We start from the raw sequence: 21,545 nt of genomic DNA, 5'->3' as shown, positions 1-21,545 counted from the left end.
TGCATTTCAGAGTACTAAACCCAAGTGCAAAATGAAGTTTTTAACTGTGATATAAAATAGAGAAAAAGGTAGAACTGGCTATATCTTAAAGATAATGATATGCTCTTGTTTCCTCTTAAGAGACAGTGGACTGGAAAAGAGCAAGAAAATAAAAACAGAGTCAACAAAAATATTTAAAAGTTTTATGCCACATATTGATACATAACAATTTTAGCAATGTTAAACTTCTGTACAAAAATGAAATAGGATAAAACGATCTACAATATAATTTCAGCTAGTAAGATGTTTAAAGCAAGTACAAATATTCCAGTTAAGCATTGGAAAATCAAGTTAAATATTGCATGTATATAGTTTTGATTTTGGTTTTTTGGGTATGCCTCTATAGTAAAGTTAAACCATTTTCATTTTACTGGTATACACTTTATTTAATGAATGTACCTTAGCATTCTGAAAACACCTATCAAAATAAATTTCACTTAAGTCTACAGAATAAAACTATTTCTGTAGATGAATATTGGCACTGAACAACATAAGAGTCTAACCTTACATAAATCATAATAAAAAAATCTGAAGTGAAGTCTGTAGAGTGCATATTAACAGTACCTAGCTGTCATTTACACTATAATTCTGTCCTTTAAACTGCCAAATTCTTTAGCAGACTATAAAGTACTTTAAAAAGATGTTACACATCTTCGTTATTTTCATTCCTCTGTAAAATAAAAAAAAAGCAAATGTTAAGACAAACTGGTATTTTCATATACTAAATTGTGATACAAGATCTAGTATACATTCCAGAACAGGGTTAAGTGGAAGAATACCTGATACTTGTTCAAAACATTAGCTTCAAATATTAGCTAATCAATTCTAATCCTTCATATCCCTGCGTAAGGGGTAAATAAATATCATCTTTATTTTACAGATGGAGAAAACTGACACACACATAGAGAAACTTGCTCAAGGCCAAACAAGTCATTGTCAGAGCAGAAATTAGAACTCAGAAATTCCTGGCTTCCAGTCCCTATTCAATATGTTGGACCATCCTAGGGACCTTGGGTGAGATTCTCATTCATTCTGGCCCTTGTATTGAGTATGGGGCTGGAATGGCACTAAAGAGCTCTAAAAGTCCCAGATGTGGTTCTCTCTCAGCACAGGACCTGAAGAAGATAGTCACAGCGAACAACAGGCTGCTCTAGCTTAGGCAGCCTTCTTGCGCTGTCTTAATTACAACAGGGAACAGCCAGAATTGGCTGGGCACAAAAGGTGGCTTACAGTCACCTTAGTCCTTTTTACCTCTGGGCTGCAACTTCTGTGATGTGCCTAAAAGGCACAGCACAAAATCTCACACTGTCTTTTCACAACAAAACTGAAAATGCAGAGGTTACAATTCAAATCAGTTTTTAACTTTAGCATAAAGAGACTAGTAGAAAATTAAATTTCGCTTACATGCATTTGTAATTTGTGGTATTTTTTGGCAAGATCAACATTTGTCCGTCCTTTCTGAAATGGGTAGGACCATAAAATTAAATTCCAGCGATGGCCCATTTTCCTTACGCCACTTAAAAGATAGTTTACTTCTTCTGTTGTAAAATCTTTCCGGACTCTTCGTTTACTCTTTTTTAAATCTCTTGCACGTGTGCCCAATGAAAGACTTTCAGTGCTCTGTAAGTATTTATTTTGACTTATTTAAAAATTATGTAAAAGTACATAGCATTTCAATGGAAAATGATAAGTCATTAAGAATACAATGTAACATAATTCTTAAATGTTAGTTATGATATTATAGAGGCCTATAGAATAAGAGAAGGAAAGGTTACTTACCCTGTACAATAATTGAATGTTTGTCTCCATGGGTGCTCCACTTCCGGTGCACATGTGTCTCATGCACATTTGATTAGAGACTTGGTAGCAGCAGCTGGTCTACACATACACCCTAGTTATCCTTGTGTCCTGTACCAAGGTTATATATGGCAGTGTTGGGTGAACCAACACTCCTTCTCTACAGCAAAGTCCCATCAAGACAATACTCCGAAGCAGAGGAAAAGGAGGGTGGGTACTGGAGCACACACAGGGATATTACTCAGAGAATTTCAGTTATTGTACAGGGTAAGTAACCTCTCCTTCTTAGAATTATATCCCTATGGATATCACTGCTGTCTCTCAAGCAATACTCCCTGAAGGAGGTGGGAGCTTCAGAACCTGGTCTAAGACTGTCTGCAGAACTGCAGTACAAAGATAATGCACGCCTCCAAGGTAGATGCTAAAGCATAGTGTTTTGAGAAGGTCTGAACCAAAGCCTCAGTGGCAGCTTTGTGCCCATTGCAAAAATATTCATTCTTCAACAGGGAAATGGAAGTCGATTAAAATCTGATGGAATGGGCTATAATCCTAGGAAGAGGGTGGATATTAGAAGCCTCCTAACGTGACACAATACAACCAGAAAGCTACTTAGAAAGTCTTTGGTGGAAACAGGTATCCCTTTAACTCCGGCTGTGAACAAGACAAACAGTCTGGGACAGGTCCTAAAGGATTTGGTCTTGTTCATTTAAAAGGCCAGCACCCTCCTAATGGCTAAGGTGTGGAGGGTGTCTTCCCCCCAGTCAGATTAGAAGGGCCCTGGGAAAACTGTGAGTTCACAGATGGCACAGAAATTGCTACATTAGCCCAATACCGTGATTTTTCCAAAAGCGGGTAGACAGAAACGGGCATCATCACCTGGTCTCATGCTTGGTGTGGCTATCTAGTCTCCCTGAACTGCTGCCCTGACAGCAGAATAGCCAATTGGTGTGTGGTATCCCTCAGGGAGACCTTACCTTCCTAGGCTCTGTCCCTCACTGCATATTAATGATTAACCCAGAGGCAGGGGTGTGTGTGTGGAAACTGTGTGTGGAAACTGTGGCAGGGAAATGATTTCAGAAGAGTCTGGTATAAAGTGGCCATTGCTGCCCTCTCCCATTCTCTCTGCTCTGACCCACATTGACCTGCCCAGCCTGCCTGTCTCCAGCGGGAGCAACCAGGCCATAGTCACCCCATCCTGACTCAACCACTTGCCAGATCCAGCCACGCCCTCTGTGGCCACAGAGATCAGGTACCAGGCTGAAGGGGAGGCCCAAGGATGATTAAAGGAGAGTGAGAGGCTGAAAAAAACTTAGTGCTAAACACATCTCTAGTATAAGTGGGTGTAACTACACTGACAATCAATGGAGATGCACTTGCTTACACTAGGGCTCAACTTGGTCATTCATCTTGGTGCTGGGTTCTTGTTACAAGTGATTACACTAATAACAAAGAAATTTAAAAAAATACACAGCTATTGACTTTATTTATTTGCAAACATGTGAGTGTATTATCTGGTCTCATAACTTACCTCATCTTCATCAAATGAATATTTATTTTTCTCATTCAAGCCTTGATACTCTATGTTGTCTCTCTCTTTGACTGTTTGTTTCTTCAAATGTGTATCTTGGTCTATTTGGAGAACTGTGGAGTTATGAACAGGGCCATCTCTTTGTTAACTAACTGAAATCTAAGATACAACTGAATGTGGTACTTGTAAAGCAGCAGTTCTAACAGAAGTTAAAATGTGAATGCTACTTATTTTATAAATTCTAATTCTCAAATAATATAAAAGTATATTTTCTCCAGCATTAAGGCTACATTAAAGTCATTTTTGTATTAATTATGAAAGGGTTTATATCTTAGGTACAGTAGAAGCAACTAACCGACAGATGACAGAAGACCATGCTCACAAGTAAAATCAGTAGTTATTAAAGTTGGAATATCATTTTAAATTCTCATACCTTGATCTCCAGTGGTGAGCATGGATCTATTTGTGAAGCACAGCAGATTGCAATCCCCACAACCAGAGACAGAGTAAAAGTGATTTTACAACTTCTTGAATTATGTGAATAATTTTATGGTAATACTCACTTTTTGTGCATGTAGGCATTAAATTATATTTTTCTTGCATATTAATATTTCTGTTGAGGTTGTCATCTATATTTGAAATACTACTTTGGGTTTTCTTCATAGGAGTCAAACGAACACCTTTTAAAACACAACAAAGAAAGTAATGCTTTAGGAATCAAAATTCAAATTAAGACCTTCTTCCCAGCTATATTATTAATTTATCTGGGCTGGAAAAATGTGCCAGGCAGGAAACCTTTGCCTCCCAGATGCCATGTCATATCAATCTAATGGGTTTGCTGACTCAAAAATAGACAGTAATTTGGAAAAGGTTTCACTGACAGGCCAATCCCTGTGAAAAAAAATGGATAATCAATTTTGGAATCTGGAGAAGAAATGAACCAATTAGTTAGTGATCTGCTATCGGCAATTGTTAATTTGGACACTAATATGAGGCCAAGATTTAAAAAATAAGAGCCTAGCATTAGGTTCTTAAGCAAGTGGCCTGATTTTCAAAAGCACTGAGCACTCATTGACTTCAGTGGTACGGTTGGATGCTCAGCAAGTTTGAAAATCAGGCCACTTATTTAGGACTCTAAATATGGATTTTGGAGCATAACTTCAGGCTATTTTTAAACCATGGCCATTAATAATACAAAACAGTGTCAGACACTAGCTGCTAAATTTAGCATGGTATGATAGAGTTGGCTGTGTGTAAGATATCACAATCACTTCATTTTAAACAAGAATCCCTTGTGAATTATCTTAAAAGTAGAAATATGAGAGTTCTCATATTTTATGGAGTAAAGCCATATACTGATCCACAACCATTAGACTGAAATTTGTTACAAGGAGATCATGGGACTGATTTTAGAGGCCGAGATATGGGTCGGGAGTTTCAGTCCAGTTATTAGTGCAGATGCATACATCACAAGACTCCTCTTATCACAAATGGCAACAGTAACTGGGAATAAAGACAAAGAAGCACAAGAATGAATGAGCCTTGAATACTGAACTCCCTTCTTATTCTAAAAGTTATTGCTACATGTCAGATTTATGCAAATTATTGGAAGGCAGTTTCAGGGGTGATTGCTGCTGTCCTGCACTGTGCGTGTTCTGTGAATGGGTAGAAGACTTCAGTCTCCTAAATTATCAAGCTGAAACTTTTCATTTCTTTAATGAGGTCACTAAATTCCCTTGCTTTGGGGTTTTTGTTTTTTTTTTGCATTTAATATTTACAGTATAATGCTTTTGCTCAAGGAACAGTACTCTGAAAATACTCTGAAAAAATCTGACTTTGTACATACCAGCATATTCCTTTCTTAATTCAGAATTGTGAATATGTACAGACAAGGCCTGTAAGAATACGCTGACCTTGTAACCTGTTAATGTGCATTTCAACAAAACTGGCATGATTCTCCTCTCACATCAGTGGAAATCAGGAGTGAATGTCAATGAAGTCAATGGCCTGGTCTACACTACTAAGTTAGGTCGATGTAAGCTGCCTTATGTTGACCTCTTTGTGTCTACACTGAAATATGTCTTCCACTAACGTAAGTGCCCTGTTACAGCGACGCAGTAACACTACCTCCCCGAGTGGCGTTGATCCAGGGTCAATGTACTGAGGTCAATGCAGCACGAGTGTAGATACTGCATTACTTATGTTGACCCTAATAGTCCTCCAGCAACTGTTCCACAATGCCTGATTCTGAGAACTCTGGTCACAATTATGAACTACATTGCCCTGGGGCCACAGAGACCAGAAGGCCCCCTCCACTTTAAAGCCTAGCAAATTTTTGAAATGCCTTTTTCTGATTGTCTAGCTTGGCAAGAACACCCAGCAGCTCTCTATTGTTGTGCACACCTGCCCAGCTGCCCATGATGGCTACACACTCCAGATACACTCTGGCATGGAGTAGACATGAGATATTGGATCTCCTGGACTTGTGGGGAGAAAAGGCTATGCAGACACAGCTATGCACCACCAGCTGTAGAAATGTGGACATCTATGAGGAAATTGCATGGGGGATGCAGGAGAAAGGCACAGCAAGGACCAGCAACAATGATGCGTGAAAGCAAAGGAATTACGTCAGGCCTATCAGATGGCCAGGGAGGCCCACAGTCAGTCAGGTGCTGAGCCACAGATCTACCACTTTTACAAAGAACTGCATGCCATTCTTGGTGGAGACCCCACCACCACCCTGCAGACCACTGTGGTTACCTCCAAGGAGCCTGAGTCACAGACTCCTGGCGTTAACAGTGAGGACAAGGAGAAGGTGAAGGAGGAAAAAGAGGAGGATGGGGGGACAAGACAGAAAATATCATAATGCCACTGTATAAATCCATGAAACAGCCACATCTTAAATACTGCATGCAGATCTGGCCACCCCATCTCAAAAAAGATATACTGGAATTGGAAAAGGAACAGAGAAGGGCAACAAAAATGATTAGGGGTATGGAACAGCTTCCGTATGAGGAGAGATTAAAAAGACTGGGACTTCAGTTTAGAAAAGAGACAACTAAGGGGGGCAAAACTAAGGTCTATAAATCTTGACTGGTGACTGGTGAGAAAACAAAAAAGGAAATGTTATTTAGTCCTTCACATAACACATGAATGAAGGATCACCCAATGAAATTAATAGGCAGCAGATATAAATAAACAAAAGGAAATATTTCTCACAACACAGTCAACCTGTGAAACTCGTTGCCAGAGGATGTTGTGAAGGCCAAAACTATAAAAGGGTTCAAAGAATAACTAGAGTATATGGAGGATAGGTCCATCAATGGCGGGAATGTGACACTATGCTCTGAGCGTCTCTGTTTGCCAAAAGCTGGGAGTTGATGACAAGGGATGGATCACTTGATGATTGCCTGTTCTGTTCATTCCCTCTGAAGCACCTGGCACTGGCCACTTTTGGAAGACAGGATACTGGGCTAGATGAACCATTGGTCTGACGCAATATGACTGTTCTCATGTTTTTACGACATGTGACTGGAGGGTCCAGCTATGCCATAATCAATCCAGGACTTGTTTGAAACTCCACTGCAGTCCAGTCAGTTCCAGAAGCTGAGTATTGGTGAGCCCGATGCAGGGGAAGGAACCTTGGATAAGTGTGTACTTATATTTCCCATGACGATGATATACTAATGGCGCTCCCAACTTAACAGGACACAGTTATCTACTTTTCATTATTTTACTTGTACTAGAAGAAGTAGCACTACAACAAAGAGAGGTAGCGTTGTTATCTGCTTTTCATTCCCCTGCATAGATAGGCTGGGGAAGGAAGGGTCATGCAGAAGAGTTTGTTTATGTATACAGGGATTTCCTTTAAATCCTCTTGAGACATCTCAATGAAATTTTCATGGACATACTCTGTAATCCTCTCCTGAAGGTTTCTAGGGATGGCAGTCTTATTTTTTCCTCTGCAGCAGGACTCTTTCCCACGCCAACAGGCGATAATTTCGGCACGTACCACTGCAGCACATAGGCTAGCAGCATATGGGCCTGCACAGCTTCCAGGTGCCAACAGCCCTATATTCAGTTTCATGCAACTGAGCAATTCCCTTCTTATTTCCTTTACCCCTGGAGGACCATACACATCAGTTGGAGCTATTAGCGATGTGGTGATGTGCACAAGCACTTCAAAGCAGAAGAGACACTAAATATGTTTTGTTTAAAACTATGGGAACATGGGAAGGAAGTTCTGAATCTTAACTTTCACTTTTTATTGTGACTATATTCACAATGAAACTTCTGTGTGTTTTATCTGTAACAGCTGCTGTTGCAACCTTGAGGGATTCTCCCTCCACGCCCACCTGAACGCCTGAACCAGATAAGGAGGAGAAAGAATAGGACCCGGGATGACAAATTCAATGATATCCTGCAAGCCAGTGCTGTCACAGACCATGCACAAAGGGCCTGGAGCAGGGGTAGTCAATAAGCAGACCACAGGCCAAATCCGAACCACCAGACACTTTTTGAACGGACCCTGAAATCTTTTTATTTACTTATTATCATTGGGGGTTTTAAAATTATTTTCTCTGGAGTCTGGACCTTGATAATTGACTACTTCAGGCCTGGAGGGTGAACCTGGAGAAGGTACTTCAGAGCCTGGAGAAGGAAAAAGTAGACAAGAAAATGTCCCAGGAGTCCCAGCAGGAAAAGGAGAGAGATAATAAGATTCTATTATCTGGAAAATAATTAATCTATTAGTTCATAACATATGCTGCACGCTACCCAGCAGTTCTGAAAATACCCACTTACTTGTAACTGTACAGTGTGACACAACTCAGTAGATCAGCGACATAGTGTAATAAGCATAAATATACAGCAAGCACCACAAAATCAATTGGTGCATTGACTGTTATATTCATAGATATACACCAAGCACCACACAATTCTTGACAGGTCCCAACACAGCAGGACTAGGTAGAGCACAGGACACCACAATGCATTACTGTGAAAGTGCTCTTTCAAAGCCTTCCTGAGTTATATAGCTCTGCATTGAGCTCTTTTAATAGTCCTTGTGTCTGGCTGTTCAAACTCAGCAGTCACTCCACTTCTGCCCTCCACCCTGGCTGCAGCTTTTCCCCCTTAGCTTCACAGATATGCAGGACGCAGGAGGCAGCTATACCCACTGGGATTTTTTTTTTTTTTTTACTGAGATCCAATCTTGTGAGTAAACAACTCCAGCGTCTCTTCAATTTACCTAACGCGCATTCAACTGTCATTTTGTACCTGATGAGCCAGTAGCTGAATCTTTCCTTGGTGCTGTCAAGGTGGTCAGTATACGGCTTCATGAGTCGGGAACAAAGGGTAGGCTGGGTCTCCCAGGATCATTATTGGCATTTCAACATCACCAGCGGCAATCCACCGTTCGGGAAAGAAAGTCTCTGCTTGTAGCTTTCTGAACAGTCCTGTGTTCTTAAAGATGCATCATTCACCTTCCCCATTCAGCCAACAATGATGTCAGTGAAGCATCCCCATTGATCCACCAACGCTTGCATAACCATGGAGAATTAGTCCTTGCTGTTGAGGTACTCAATGGCAAGGTGGTCTGGTGCCAAAATAGTGAGATGCGTGTCCTTTATTTCTCCACCTCCACCATAGTTTGGGAATCCCGCTGATGAAAATCCATCCACTATGTCCTGCACATAGCTGAGAGTCCCAGTTCTGTGTAGCAGTAGATGATTAATGGCCTTGCACACTTGCATGACAGTGGTCCCCACAATGGATTTTCCAATTCCAAAATGATTTCCCACTGACTGGTAGTAACCCAGTGTTGCAAGTTTCCACAGTGTGATTGACACTTGTTTCTTTACTTTCAGTGCCGCTCTCATTCTGTTGTCCCTGCATTGAAGGGCTGGGGCAAGCATGGCACACAGATCCAAAAATGCGGCCCTGCGCATCCAAAATTTCTGCAGCTACGACTCACCATCCCAAGTCTGCATTAGGATGCCATTCTGCCAGTTGGTGCTCATTTCTCAGGCCCAGAAGCAGTGCTCCACCATCTGCAGCTGCTCTGTGAAAACCAACAGCCTTCAATTGGTTCTTGCTATGTCCCACAGCAATCTGTCCTCCAAGAAATCATCATGTTCCCTGCTGATGTGGTTCTTCTTAAGACTCTGCAAATACTGGAGGATTGTGCATCCTGTACTTGCAACACTTATGACAACAATGCAGAGCTGTGTAGGCTATATGCTTCGGTCAGAGATTTCAGACAGTGAGCAGGGCTGTATTCATGGGATTGCTAAAAAGGTGCAAAAATTATGGGATACAGATGAGATTATGGGATGGAGACAGTTGCACACCAGGAAATTGACACCTTGCTCCAGTCACCCGTGTGACTTGATTCTGCTCCACCATCATCAAAACTTCCCAGAAAACACTGCATTAGATAGTGGGGTGTTGCACACTGAGATACCTACCAATGGTGCACCACACTGTGCATTGACACAAGTACTCCTGGTGAATACATGCGTGCTGATGCAAGGAGCCAAATATGAATGCACACAAGCAATATACTAACTGAAGTGGCTTTATGCCAATGTAACTTGCATTGACCAAAGTTTAGTGCAGACATGGCCAATGGCATGAGAGGAGAATCAGGCCAATTATATTTAAAGAGAAAAAGGATTATGAAGGAGAAAAAAGATTAATAAAGTTTATAGGATTTGACTTAACTAATATCCCTGGCGCGCAAGATTACATAGAGCAGGTATTCTAGACCAGAGATTCTCAAACTTTTTTTTGCTGGGCCTTCCTTTGAAAATATTTCAGGCTATGACAACCCCCCAATCCCCAAAAAGAGATAGCAAATTACTGTACATACTCATGCCAGTCTTATTTCTGGGTTGCTGCTGCTGATGGTGGCGCTGCCTTCGGAGCTGGCCGGCCAGAGAGTGGTGGCTGCTGTACCCTCCCTCCACCTCCAGCACCTCCTCTCCCTCCCGCCCAGCAATATATTTTATGATCTCACAACCTGCCTACAATAGCCTTATGACCCACTTTTGGGTTGGGACCCTCAGTCTGAGAAACACTGTCCTAGACTGTCTGTGACTAGACAAATTTGCCTTCTAATGTAAAAGCAAAAATGCCTACAATGACTATCTCTCTGTTTTCTGCTACACAGAAATGAGATATTGTCTTATTATTTATTATTGGAGTGGTATAGTTATGCTTGTAGAGTATCCAGAGGAGGACACAATTCCCATACAAAGACTCTCACAATGAAGTCTTGCATGGGTATGTTTACACAGCACTTTGGAGCAAGCCACCAAGTCAGGGTCCACAGACTTCTGTTAGCGGGGCTCAAGCTGGCATGCTAAAAATAGCTGGGTAGATGGTGCTTTTATGTGGTGGCTCAGCTGGAGCTCAGGCTCTTAAGTGGGAGGGCTTGAGAGACAGAAATCCAGCCTGAGCCAGAACATAAAAACAACATCTCAATAGCTGGTTTTAGCATGCTAACACAAGCCCTGTTACAACATGTCTGAATCTGGGGTGGAAGGTTTGTGTAGAAATACTCCATGTGTGTACACCTGCAACAGAACTCCTCATACAGTAAGGAGTTTTTGCATAAGCCTTAGTTGCAAAATGTCCTTACTTTGGAAATTTTCCTGAGAATTTTTTCTGCTCTTGAAGGTTGACAACTCTGTGTTCAGTCTTCCGTTCTTAGCTGGGGTCAATAGTATTTCTGGAAAGCACAGCACAAACATTTTCTGATCAACATAAATGCTAGCAGTTAAAAACCATTTCATTCTAAAAAGCTACAGTTTCTTTTCTTTTTTTTTTTTTGCGGTAGAAAGCTACACGTATTTGGGGATGTACTTTCCCTCACCCACCATTTTGATCACGAATTATAAGCCTCTCATATCTTTGAGGAAGTGATACTGGAATGAGAAAGGGCTTGCCGTGCTGTCATGCTCTCATTCACTCTTGGTCATTTCATCTTTTTACAATCTCCTCTTTCTTAATGGTCAAAGGCAGGTACTGTACTAATTCTGGCTAAAAGGACAGACAGCCTCATCCAAGGCCACAATGAGAACATATAACCAATTGCCATGGAACACATAAGAGATGTACACTGTAGTTTCTACTCCCAGGAATTAGGGGTCTAATTATGATTTCATTGTAAATTATGTATTAATTCACTGTAAATTATGACTAATTCCAATTAAGTTAATGGAGCTACACCAATGTAAGATTATTAGATCAGAATCAGTCAAAATAAATTACTAATTACAAATACCTTTTAAACTATACCCTTATCTAGTATAAAAATCTTCATAATTACTCTTAAAATCTGCAGAACTATTGTTATTACAGATAACCGATTTTCTTAGTTCCCTTTTATATCTCTCTTCAGCTTCCAGAATGACTTTGTGACGATCACACTGATATGGACAAGTATGCAAGATCTTGCTAAAATTTCTGCTATTGAAAGACAGTCCTACTGTTACACATCCTAGAAAAACAAACAAACAAACTTACGTTGTAGAAATAGCATATATAAAATGTAGGTGTAACAAATTTATTTATTAAAAATATTTTCAGACTGGCTTGTAGAGCTTATGCCACAGTCTTTCTAAATTATGAAAATTATTTTAATTTTCTTCTTTCATGTTCTGCAATGTTCAACCTTGACATAGCCAGCAAACACCTGTCCTAAAGTGTGCATTTCTATGAGCCACCACTAAACTCAGCAGGTTTGTTCTTTTGCCCAATAATGGTTCAATTTATCCTTGAATTTCCATGAACACATTTCAAGGAACACTGGCCCTATAATGAGTATTTTTGAAAATGCTTGTTTAACACTTTGCAGTAGCCCTCCAAAAACATACACTTATTTTTATTAAGGCCATGGAAAATAAATTATATCCCCGAAGGGCCAGATTATATATGGATCTCGTATAGGATTGCAAGGAAGGCACAGGACAGAACACAAGGAGCCTCTGTTTCCTTTACTCACTCACACAGGGGCCAACTACAAAAAGTCCTTGTGCCCAGGACCAGAGACACTGCTAATACTAAGCTGTATAAAGTGGCCAGAGATGGATGACAGCATGCTCCTAACACCTGTGCCAGCGATGAAAGGGAGTAAATACTACAACCTCTGTAATAGTGGCATAGCCACTGCACCGTCTGGGGCATTGCAGTTTTGTACTGCTCCCATTATACGGTTGTGATTTAATGCCACAATTTAGCCACAAACATGTGTGTGCAGGATCAGACAACACGTTGGATATTAACATGTTTAAAAAGAATAGTGTGAGTCTGTGACAGGGTGTTGGTCCTGTGACATCTACACACATCCCAGTTTGTTTAAGGCTGAGGGGACTGAGTTCAGAAAGTACATGACAGGTCATGCGACTGCAGGTTGCAAGCAGCAACTGCTATACAGAGAGACAGCCTATGCTTAATAGTGAGACACCCAGGATTAGCAATGGAGCTGGGTGAGGATGTAGTAGTTAGGACACCTATCTAGCAGAGAAAGAATAAATTCTCTCCTTTCAGTTTACAGAAAGCAGGAAAATATCTATGTGTTTTGTATTATTTTGAACCATTATATCTTCTGTTCAGGAAAGGGATGTGGACCTAAACTTGACTGTGGGGGCTTTATTTAGACTGGTGTGGCTGGCGAATCCGCCCAGTGATATATAGGGATAATTACACTTTATTACAGGGGAGAAAAACAGGTTGAAGGCAATAGATTTATTAATATTGTAGATGTGTCAAATCAGATGTAATATCAAGTCGTTTAATATATTTCTGATGGGGCATTAAAAGACTTTTATGGTATTGTAATAAAAAGTCTAAGATAAATATCATTTACCTGAGCACCTTAAATCTGTCATTTTAGGAGATGCAGAAGTAGTTGGAATACTTCTTATTTCCTTGTTTGTTGAGTCTGAACAAAATGTAACTGGTTCTAAATTTGAAAAAAAAGTCTATTTAACTAGGATGGAAAAAGCAAACTGTCCTTCTGGTGGTAACTTCTCCACAGCATACATAAATCCAATTTTATTTTAAATTTATAGAAGACATATAGGTGTTTAATTTACATAAACAGCAAAGAATAAAAAAAACTATAGGTCAAATGGGAATTTCAGTTAATCTAGTGTAAACTCCATTAACTCCATGGAATTCGGTAATTATCTTTGCTTCATTGTATGAAGTTGGCTTAATTTTTCCATTTGATCACACCAGTTTTGCCCTGGTGTATCTATGTAAAACTGATATTGTGAAGTTGGAAATCAGGTCCATTGTATTTTATTTCAAATCTAGAGTCTGGTCCTGCAAAACCTTACTCATGTAGTAGTCCTTACTCTTGATTTACAGTAATGTAACTGAGAGCACAATTTGGCCCTTTCTATGATACCAATCAGGCAAACACTTATTCAGATGAGAAATTCTTACTCCTGTAAATTGCCAACAGATTATTCAAGAATAAATATTAGCTGGATTAGATCTGAAGTATGAAAAATACAAGGAGTATAATGAAGCAGAGATCAATACTACTCCCTTAAGCAAACATTTACACATGGGCTTAATTTAATGTACATGAGTAGTCTCATTGAAATCAATGGAAATACATACATGCTTAAATGCCTGTTCAAAACAAATTTTTGTACTATTAATGGCTTCCATTGAGTAATTAAAAATAATTTTCAGACACAGCAGAAACACTTATCTAAACTCATCTTGTGTTATATTAGAAATTATCTTACAAACCCCGCCCGAAAGTAAAACATTTTAGAAGATAAAATCTAAACAAAAGAAATAAATTCTCATTTTAATAGTTATTTAATATAAAATTCCAAACCTATGCAAATATTTACAATTTTACAATACTGGAATTGGAGTGTACATAAATTATGATACATGTTGTATGATAAAAAATAACTTTAAAGATAAGCCAAATGGACCACATTTTATTTTCAATAAAAATCCATTAAATACATTATCTGGAAAAAAATATACTTCAGTTATTTGTACCTGCTACTTGTGCCTGTTTCAGATTTTTTACTGATGGCTGTTTAAACAACTGCTCACTGAAAAGATCAAAAACACATTAATAAAGTTAAAATCAAATCACACAATATTTAGAATAAATATGTACGGCTGGAACGGACCTTGAGATGTCATCTAGTCCAGCCCCCTGCGCTGAGGCAGGATCACGTAAAGCTAAACAATCCCTGACAGGTGTTTGTCTAACCTGTTCTTAAAACCTCCAATGATGGGGATTCCACAACCTCCCTTGGAATCTAATTCCAGTGCTTTACTATCCTTATAGTTTGAAAGTTTCTCCTAATATCTAACCTAAATCTCCTTTGCTGGAGATTAAGCCCATTTCTTCTTGTTCTATGGTCAGTGGACACAGAGAACAACTGATCACAATCCTCTTCATAACAACCTTTAACAAATCTGAAGACTGTCATCAGGTCCCTCCTTGGTCTTCTTTTCCTCAAGACTAAACATGGACAATTGGTTTTTTTTAACCTTTCCCTATAGGTCAGGTTTTCTAAACATTTGATCATCTTTGTTGCTCTCCTCTGGACTCTCTCCAATTTCTCCACATCGTTCATAAAGTGTGGCATCCAGAATTAGACATAGTACATCAGCTGAGGCCTCACCAGTGCTGAATAGAGTGAGACTATTATATCCTGTGTCCTACAAACAACACTCCTGTTCATAAACCCCAGAATATTAGCCTTTTTTGCAACTGCACCATGTTGTTGACTCATACCCCCAGAGCCTTTTCAGCAGTACTACTGCTTAGCCAGTTATTCCCCATTTTGCAACTGTATTTGAATTTTCCTTCCTAAATGAAGTACTTTGCACTTGTCTTTATTAAATTTCATCTTGTTGAATTCAGACCACTTCTCCAATTTGTCAAAGTAATTTTGAATTCTAATCCTGTTCTACAAAGTGCTTGCAACTTCTCCCATCTTGGTGTCATCCAAAAAATTTATAAAGCATACTCTCCACTCCATTATCCAAGTCACTGATGAAATATTTACTTCTACCAGGCCCATGACAGATCCCTGGGAGGATCCCACTGGATACATCAAATTAACCATTGATAACACTTCGAGTATCGTTTTTCAACCAGTTGTGCACTCACTTTATGGTAATTTAATCCAGACCCCATATCCCTAGGTATTTTATGAGGGATTTTCACGTGAGATTGTGTCAAAAGCCACACTAAAAATCAAGCTACATCACACCTACAGCTTCCCTCACATCCAAAAGATCAGTAACACCATCAAAAACCATTGGTTTAGCATGATTTGTCCTCGACAAATCCATGTTGGCTATTACTTATCACCCTAATATCCTACTGGTGCTTATAAACCTATTGTTTAAACATTTGTTCTGGTGTCTTTCAGGCACTGAAATTAGACTGATTGGTCTCTAAATCCCCAGGTCCTCTTGGTTTCTGTTTTTAAAGACAGGTGCTATGTTTCCTCTTCTCCAGTTCCCTCGGACCTTACCCATCCTCCATGAATTCTCAAAGATAATTGCTAACGGTTCTGAGATTGCTTCCACTAGTTCCTTAAGTACCTACGGCGAATTTCTTCAGGTTTTGCTGACTTGAATACATTTCACTTATCTAAATATTCTTTAATTTGTTCTTTCCCTATTTGGCTTGTTTTCCTTCGCCCTTGTTGTTAATAGTGTATTTAAGTATCTGGTCACAATTTACCTTTTTAGTGAAGACTGAAGCAAAATAGGCATTAAACACCTCCGCCATCTTGATCTGTCCATTATTAGCTCTCCTTCCCTTGCTAAGTAGCAGACCTACAATTCCCTTCATCTTTCCTTTCCTCCTAATATATTTATAAAACCTCTTCTTATTGATTTTTATGTCCTTGGCTAGGTGTAAGTCACTTTGTGCCTTATCCTTTCTGATTTTGTCCTTATATGCTTTTGCTATTCTTTTGTACTCATTCTTAGCAACTTGTTCATGTTTCCACTTTTTGTAGGATTCCTTTTTGATTTTCAGGTCATTAAAGAGCTCCAGTGGAGCAATATTGGCCTCTTGCTATTCTTCCTATCACGTTAGTTTACTGTTGCATCTTAATATTGTCTTTCTGAGAAACTGCCAGCTCTCCTGGATTCCATTTTTACCTTAGATTTTCTTCCCAAGGAAAAAATTGTTAAAGTTTGTTAAAGTCTGCTTTTTTGAAGTCTGTTTTCCTTAATCTGCTGCTCTCACTCCTTCCTTTCCACAGAATCATTCAATCTACCATTTCATGACCACTTTCACCCAAATTGCTTTTAACCTTCAGATCTGCAACCAATTCCTGCCTGTTAGTCAGAATCAAGTCTGAAACGGCTGTCCCTCTCGTTATCTCCTTCATCTTCTGAAACAAAAAATTGTCCCAAATACATTCCAAGAACTTATTGGACATTTTGTGTTTGGCCATATTACTTTTCCAACAGATGTCCAGGTAGTTAAAGTCCTCCATTACCACCAGGTTTTGTGTTTTGGATATTTCGGTTATTTGTTCTACTAGTGCCTCACCCACCTCCTCCTTCTGATTTGGTGGTCTGTAGTAGACCTCCACCAAGATGTCACTCTTGTTTTTTTCCCCCTTTTATCATTACTCAGAAACTTTTAACTAGTCTGCCTCTCACCTCCTTCTGGACCTCAGAACAAGTGTATATATATTTTGGTGTATTATGCAACACTTCCTCACTCCACCTCTCCTCCTCCATCTTTTGTTCCTGGACAAGCTATACCTTTTATACTACTCATGAGATTTAGCCCACCGAGTCTATTTGATGCCAATTTAATAATTTAGCTTATGTACTCACACTTCCAGTTCCTCCTGTTTATTCCCCATTCTCTTTGCATTTATGTTTAACTACAAATTTAAAAGTAATCTCCAAAAGTAAAATACCAAATTCTAGAAATTTTAGCATGTGCTAATTTCCCCCAAATAGCTAGTCTAGGACAGACATTCAGCATATCATTACAGTATTTTAAAAGATTGATTAGAGAGCATATGTGATTACCTTTCCTCGATAAAAATATCATTCTGAATATCAGTATGTATAGAAAGCAATACATAAATTTTTCCAGTAACCTTAGCTTCCAGAATCCATTGTGGCTCCAGAATGCCATGGTCTTCACTAGATTTGACAATTGGTTAAAAGGTACTTTAATTTTCTTTTCTGTGATCCTGCAGTGTTTAACCCTGATACAATCAGCAGGATCCTACTCTAATGTGATGCCCCAGCATCCATTTTGCTAGACCATCACAGCTACCACAGAACACTGCTGGAACAAGGAGCCCGGCCCGAGGTCACGTAATTCCTGATTTCATACACATAGACTCACAGAGAAAGCACATGTTTTTCCCAAAGTTTCTGTTTTTTAATCTGAAGGGTGGTAATAATAAGAAAGAAACTTTGCAAAACTATGCCAAACAGTAGCAAAATCCAAACAGAACTTACCTGATCATGGGCTAGGCTCCAGAAAATTTCTGTGGTAGCTGTGAAGTCACAACATAGTGCATGCTGGAGCAACACATAGGAGCAGGAGCCAGACAGCCCCATCAAAAATGCACTATGTGAGACCTGAAAGAAGAAAATTAAGTATGTTTGTAAGTAATGTACTAAAGGCTCTTAGATTATTTTGGGGGACAATTCAACACATATTACTAAAGTTACTGGAATCTGGTGTTTTACCCTTGCAGGTCACTTTTAATTGGCTTACTATTTTTCTGGGTGGGAAGGATAACTATAAAATAGCTAGATGAAAGGAAAATGAAATCATAGGCAGTGAACGTGTCTGTAGTATAGTTCAACAACTATATGATAGGATGGCATGTTATGAAATAGTGAAGGAGGTATAATGTGAGATAGAGTAAGCAGAGCAGGCTATAACAATATAACTGGGGGGGGGAAATATTATGGATTTTATAGTTTTAAATATTTAATCTTATTTCAGATTTTTAAAATAGTACCTATACATTCATTTGAGATAGATGCAACCATTTCATCTAGAGTACAAAGGCAAATGCTTTCTTTTTTCTTTATTGCATTGAGATTCTTTTTCTTTGATCTAAGATGTCAAAGACATTACATCTACACCTAAGAAAAGATGCGGCAACCAAAAAGTTGTCTGTTTTCTCTCAAAATAAAGATCTAGTTAGTAAAAAAAAAAGAATTAAATAAAATGACATTTGATTTGGAAATGTTCATTAAGTGAACAACAACTTTACATTTTTACTTTGCATTGACACATCAAATACTGTACCTTGCTTGAGGAACAGACTTTTTTTTCTCACAAGCGGTTCGTTCATTTGTAGTATGATCTTTTTGTACACTACCTGTTTGTAGTTTATCAGCTAAATGTAGAGTAACATTTTGTTCACTCTCTCTGGTAGAAGCATTTACTGGATTCACAGTCTTTAATACTCCATTTTTGGTTGACTGATTATTTGCAGATGTAGTACCAACCAAATCATCAGACTTACAATTTAGCTGTGAGTAACGCATTTTTGTATATGTTCTTTCAATGTTTGCTTTTTGGTCACTGGAATTCATTTTATGGTATTTTGGTATCATTTGCATAACTGCTTCCTGAGGTATATCAATAAGTATTTGTCTTCGTTCGGTTTCCTATATTGCAAAAATACCAATTAATGACTATACAAAGCATTAATAAATCCTATTGTAGGGTTAGAGAAGGCAGAGCAGGGCAACTTTGGGGGTAGATCCTGTTAACTACAAAGCTCCAAGAGTGCCTGGCTCTAGTTAGACACTAAAATTAACAAGAAAACCAGCAAATATGTGAAAAAGAACTTAAAAGAACAGTAACCTAGTGAGAACTTGGATCTGAAAGCAATAAACTGGGTCCTATTACAGAACAGTTCTAGATGTAATTAAGTCACTGAGCACTTTGCTACTGACTACCTAAAGGGACCAGATAGTAATGGCAGACATAGGAAATCATCAAAAAAAGACTAAACTGCATGCCAAACAAGAAAAATACTGTACTATACAACACTGAGTAAGTTGTATACATTAATATTCCACCATATTTTTCTGTTACGCTCAGACCAATATGCTTTTAAGCTTTTCTTGCATGGTTCTGGGCACATTTCACACAACTGTCTTCTAGCTTTGTCAGGCTGGCATAATTTGGGTTCTTTATCTCCATTTATATCACAGGGTTGATTTCAGGACTTTTGACATGTTTCTTATCTGATTTGTTTCCTTATGTTACATATGGTATACAACCTTTTTAGCTGGATACTGCTTTTGATGGCTATGTACTGTTTCCATAGTTTGAAAGTTGCTGCAAATGTCCTTTAAACATAAGAAACATTTCAGTTAATTCTAAATATATGTAGAATATTACTTTTCAATAAACCATGAAAGTTACCTGAGTCTATTAATTCAATCAAGATGTAAACAGAGGCCTAGCAGAAGTCTTAAATTTATATTTTAGAGCTAGATATATGAACTCTTAACTTGAGTATACATTTGTGTATGAAGTTATCATGATTGCACAGGCATGATAATTTCACATACAAATGTGGAAATGGTAGGTTCAAATATATGTGGACATTTTACAAAAGTGGTATTATTTTTCTGCTTCACTGTTCAACTGCATACCAAGTCCTACAGAACTGGATTTTCTACAATATAATATATTTTATAGAATTTCTTGCTATGTACTAAAAACAGGATCTCAACCTTTTATTCATTCCCTTCTCTGAGTGTCTCCCCTCATCTCTATATTACTACACAGTAATGCCAAAGTGAGGAGTTACAGGACGTAGTTTCTCAGATATCCAATTCTTCCAACTTTTATAGCTCACATTGAGATTATATAATGTCTTTCCCCTTACTTCTCCCTAAACTCTTGAGGAGAAAGCTTTCTTTTGAGAGATTTGCTTAGATTTACCATATTTTGAATAAATGGGCCTACCTCATCACACTCTTTTTCAAGCAGTTCTATTCTGTGTAAAATTTCTTTTGCTTTCTTCCAGTAGTCCTCTAGATTCCTCTCTTTGATCTGTAGATCCATTTTCAACTGTTCTGCATCATTCAGATTTAATGAATATTCATTTTTTTTCAGAGATAATTTCTCAGCTTTGAAAATAAAATAAAAATGCGGTCTTTCTACATTGAATAGTATATTGAAAAATGTTTCATGTTTATATATTTAACAGCTTAAAATTAATAAATAAAATTCCTAAAATTCAGTTACAACATATATTACAATCTGTTTATAGTAAATTTTGGTATAATGAAGTAGAATGAAAGTTCCATATAGCTTCATTGTATTTCAAAATGCAAACTGTAATTACCATTATTGGCCCCAGTTCAGCAAGATATTTAAGCATGTAAGCAGTTTCAATGAAGCCACTGGAACAGCTCATGTGCTTAAAAATAGGCATGTGCTTCTGTACTTTGCTGAATTGGAGCCAAACTGAGTTGCAGTTATAGTAAACCTTTGCTTCCGAAGTTGTTCCTTGAAAAATAACTTTACTATGGACCTGATCTGAATTTCAATGAGAGCTGTAGCCTCCCAGTACTTTTCAAGATCAGGACATATGTTAAGGTTTGACTGTAATATTTTATCACTGTCCACCAAAAACTGGAAATTCAGCAGGAAATACACTTGTTTGTTTTTCTGTAATCATCCCAAGTTTTACAAGCAAAAATGTGCTCGAAATTGTGCACTTATACTTGAATATGCATTATTGCGATAGTCTGGACAGATAGTTATATAATTTGTGCATACTATTACCCAAATTGCATACACAATCACAATAACTGTTGCACAAATAAAGGCATACAGTTGCACATAGATCCTGGGCTTACAAAAATTGGTTCACATGTTAGAACAAACTGAATGTTACAAATATATTTTTATAAGTAAATGAAAATGAAAGATAAAGTAGAGTTTTTTAAAGAATCTGTTGCATTCAGGTCATGACACTGAAAAAATGCTTGACCACAGTTTGTTTAAAAAAACCCAACAAACTGAAAAGAGTATAACATCTTGCCATAACTGTCAATTCTATTATTTTAACCTAACACAAGTAGTAGAAAGAACCAGCACCTAAACGGTAAGAAGGTTGGTGAGGTTATGTCTACAAATTAATCTACCTATACA

The 21,545-nt window shown here is 38.3% G+C and overlaps 1 protein-coding gene across 1 annotated transcript in view; it reads right to left on the bottom strand.

Annotated features, from left to right (window-relative positions):
• Positions 1-202: 202 nt before the first annotated feature.
• Positions 203-21,545, bottom strand: part of TERB1 (telomere repeat binding bouquet formation protein 1) — a 33,723-nt gene continuing 12,380 nt past the window's right edge. The window contains exons 11-20 of the mRNA XM_067539947.1: positions 20,352-20,515; positions 18,672-19,036; positions 14,399-14,454; positions 13,236-13,331; positions 11,697-11,867; positions 11,007-11,096; positions 3,928-4,044; positions 3,365-3,477; positions 1,444-1,659; positions 203-709 (exon numbers count right to left, since the gene is read on the bottom strand). Coding sequence (XP_067396048.1) covers positions 683-709; positions 1,444-1,659; positions 3,365-3,477; positions 3,928-4,044; positions 11,007-11,096; positions 11,697-11,867; positions 13,236-13,331; positions 14,399-14,454; positions 18,672-19,036; positions 20,352-20,515 — 1,415 coding nt within the window. The 3' untranslated portion in view covers positions 203-682. The remainder of the gene's footprint in view (positions 710-1,443; positions 1,660-3,364; positions 3,478-3,927; positions 4,045-11,006; positions 11,097-11,696; positions 11,868-13,235; positions 13,332-14,398; positions 14,455-18,671; positions 19,037-20,351; positions 20,516-21,545) is intronic.

Source organism: Emydura macquarii, unplaced genomic scaffold (genome assembly GCF_026122565.2).
Source record: "Emydura macquarii macquarii isolate MOO-44397 ecotype Brisbane River unplaced genomic scaffold, CSIRO-AGI_Emac_v2 contig_561, whole genome shotgun sequence".
Classification (NCBI taxonomy): domain Eukaryota; kingdom Metazoa; phylum Chordata; order Testudines; family Chelidae; genus Emydura; species Emydura macquarii.
This window is presented reverse-complemented; position numbering and strand designations above follow the sequence as displayed.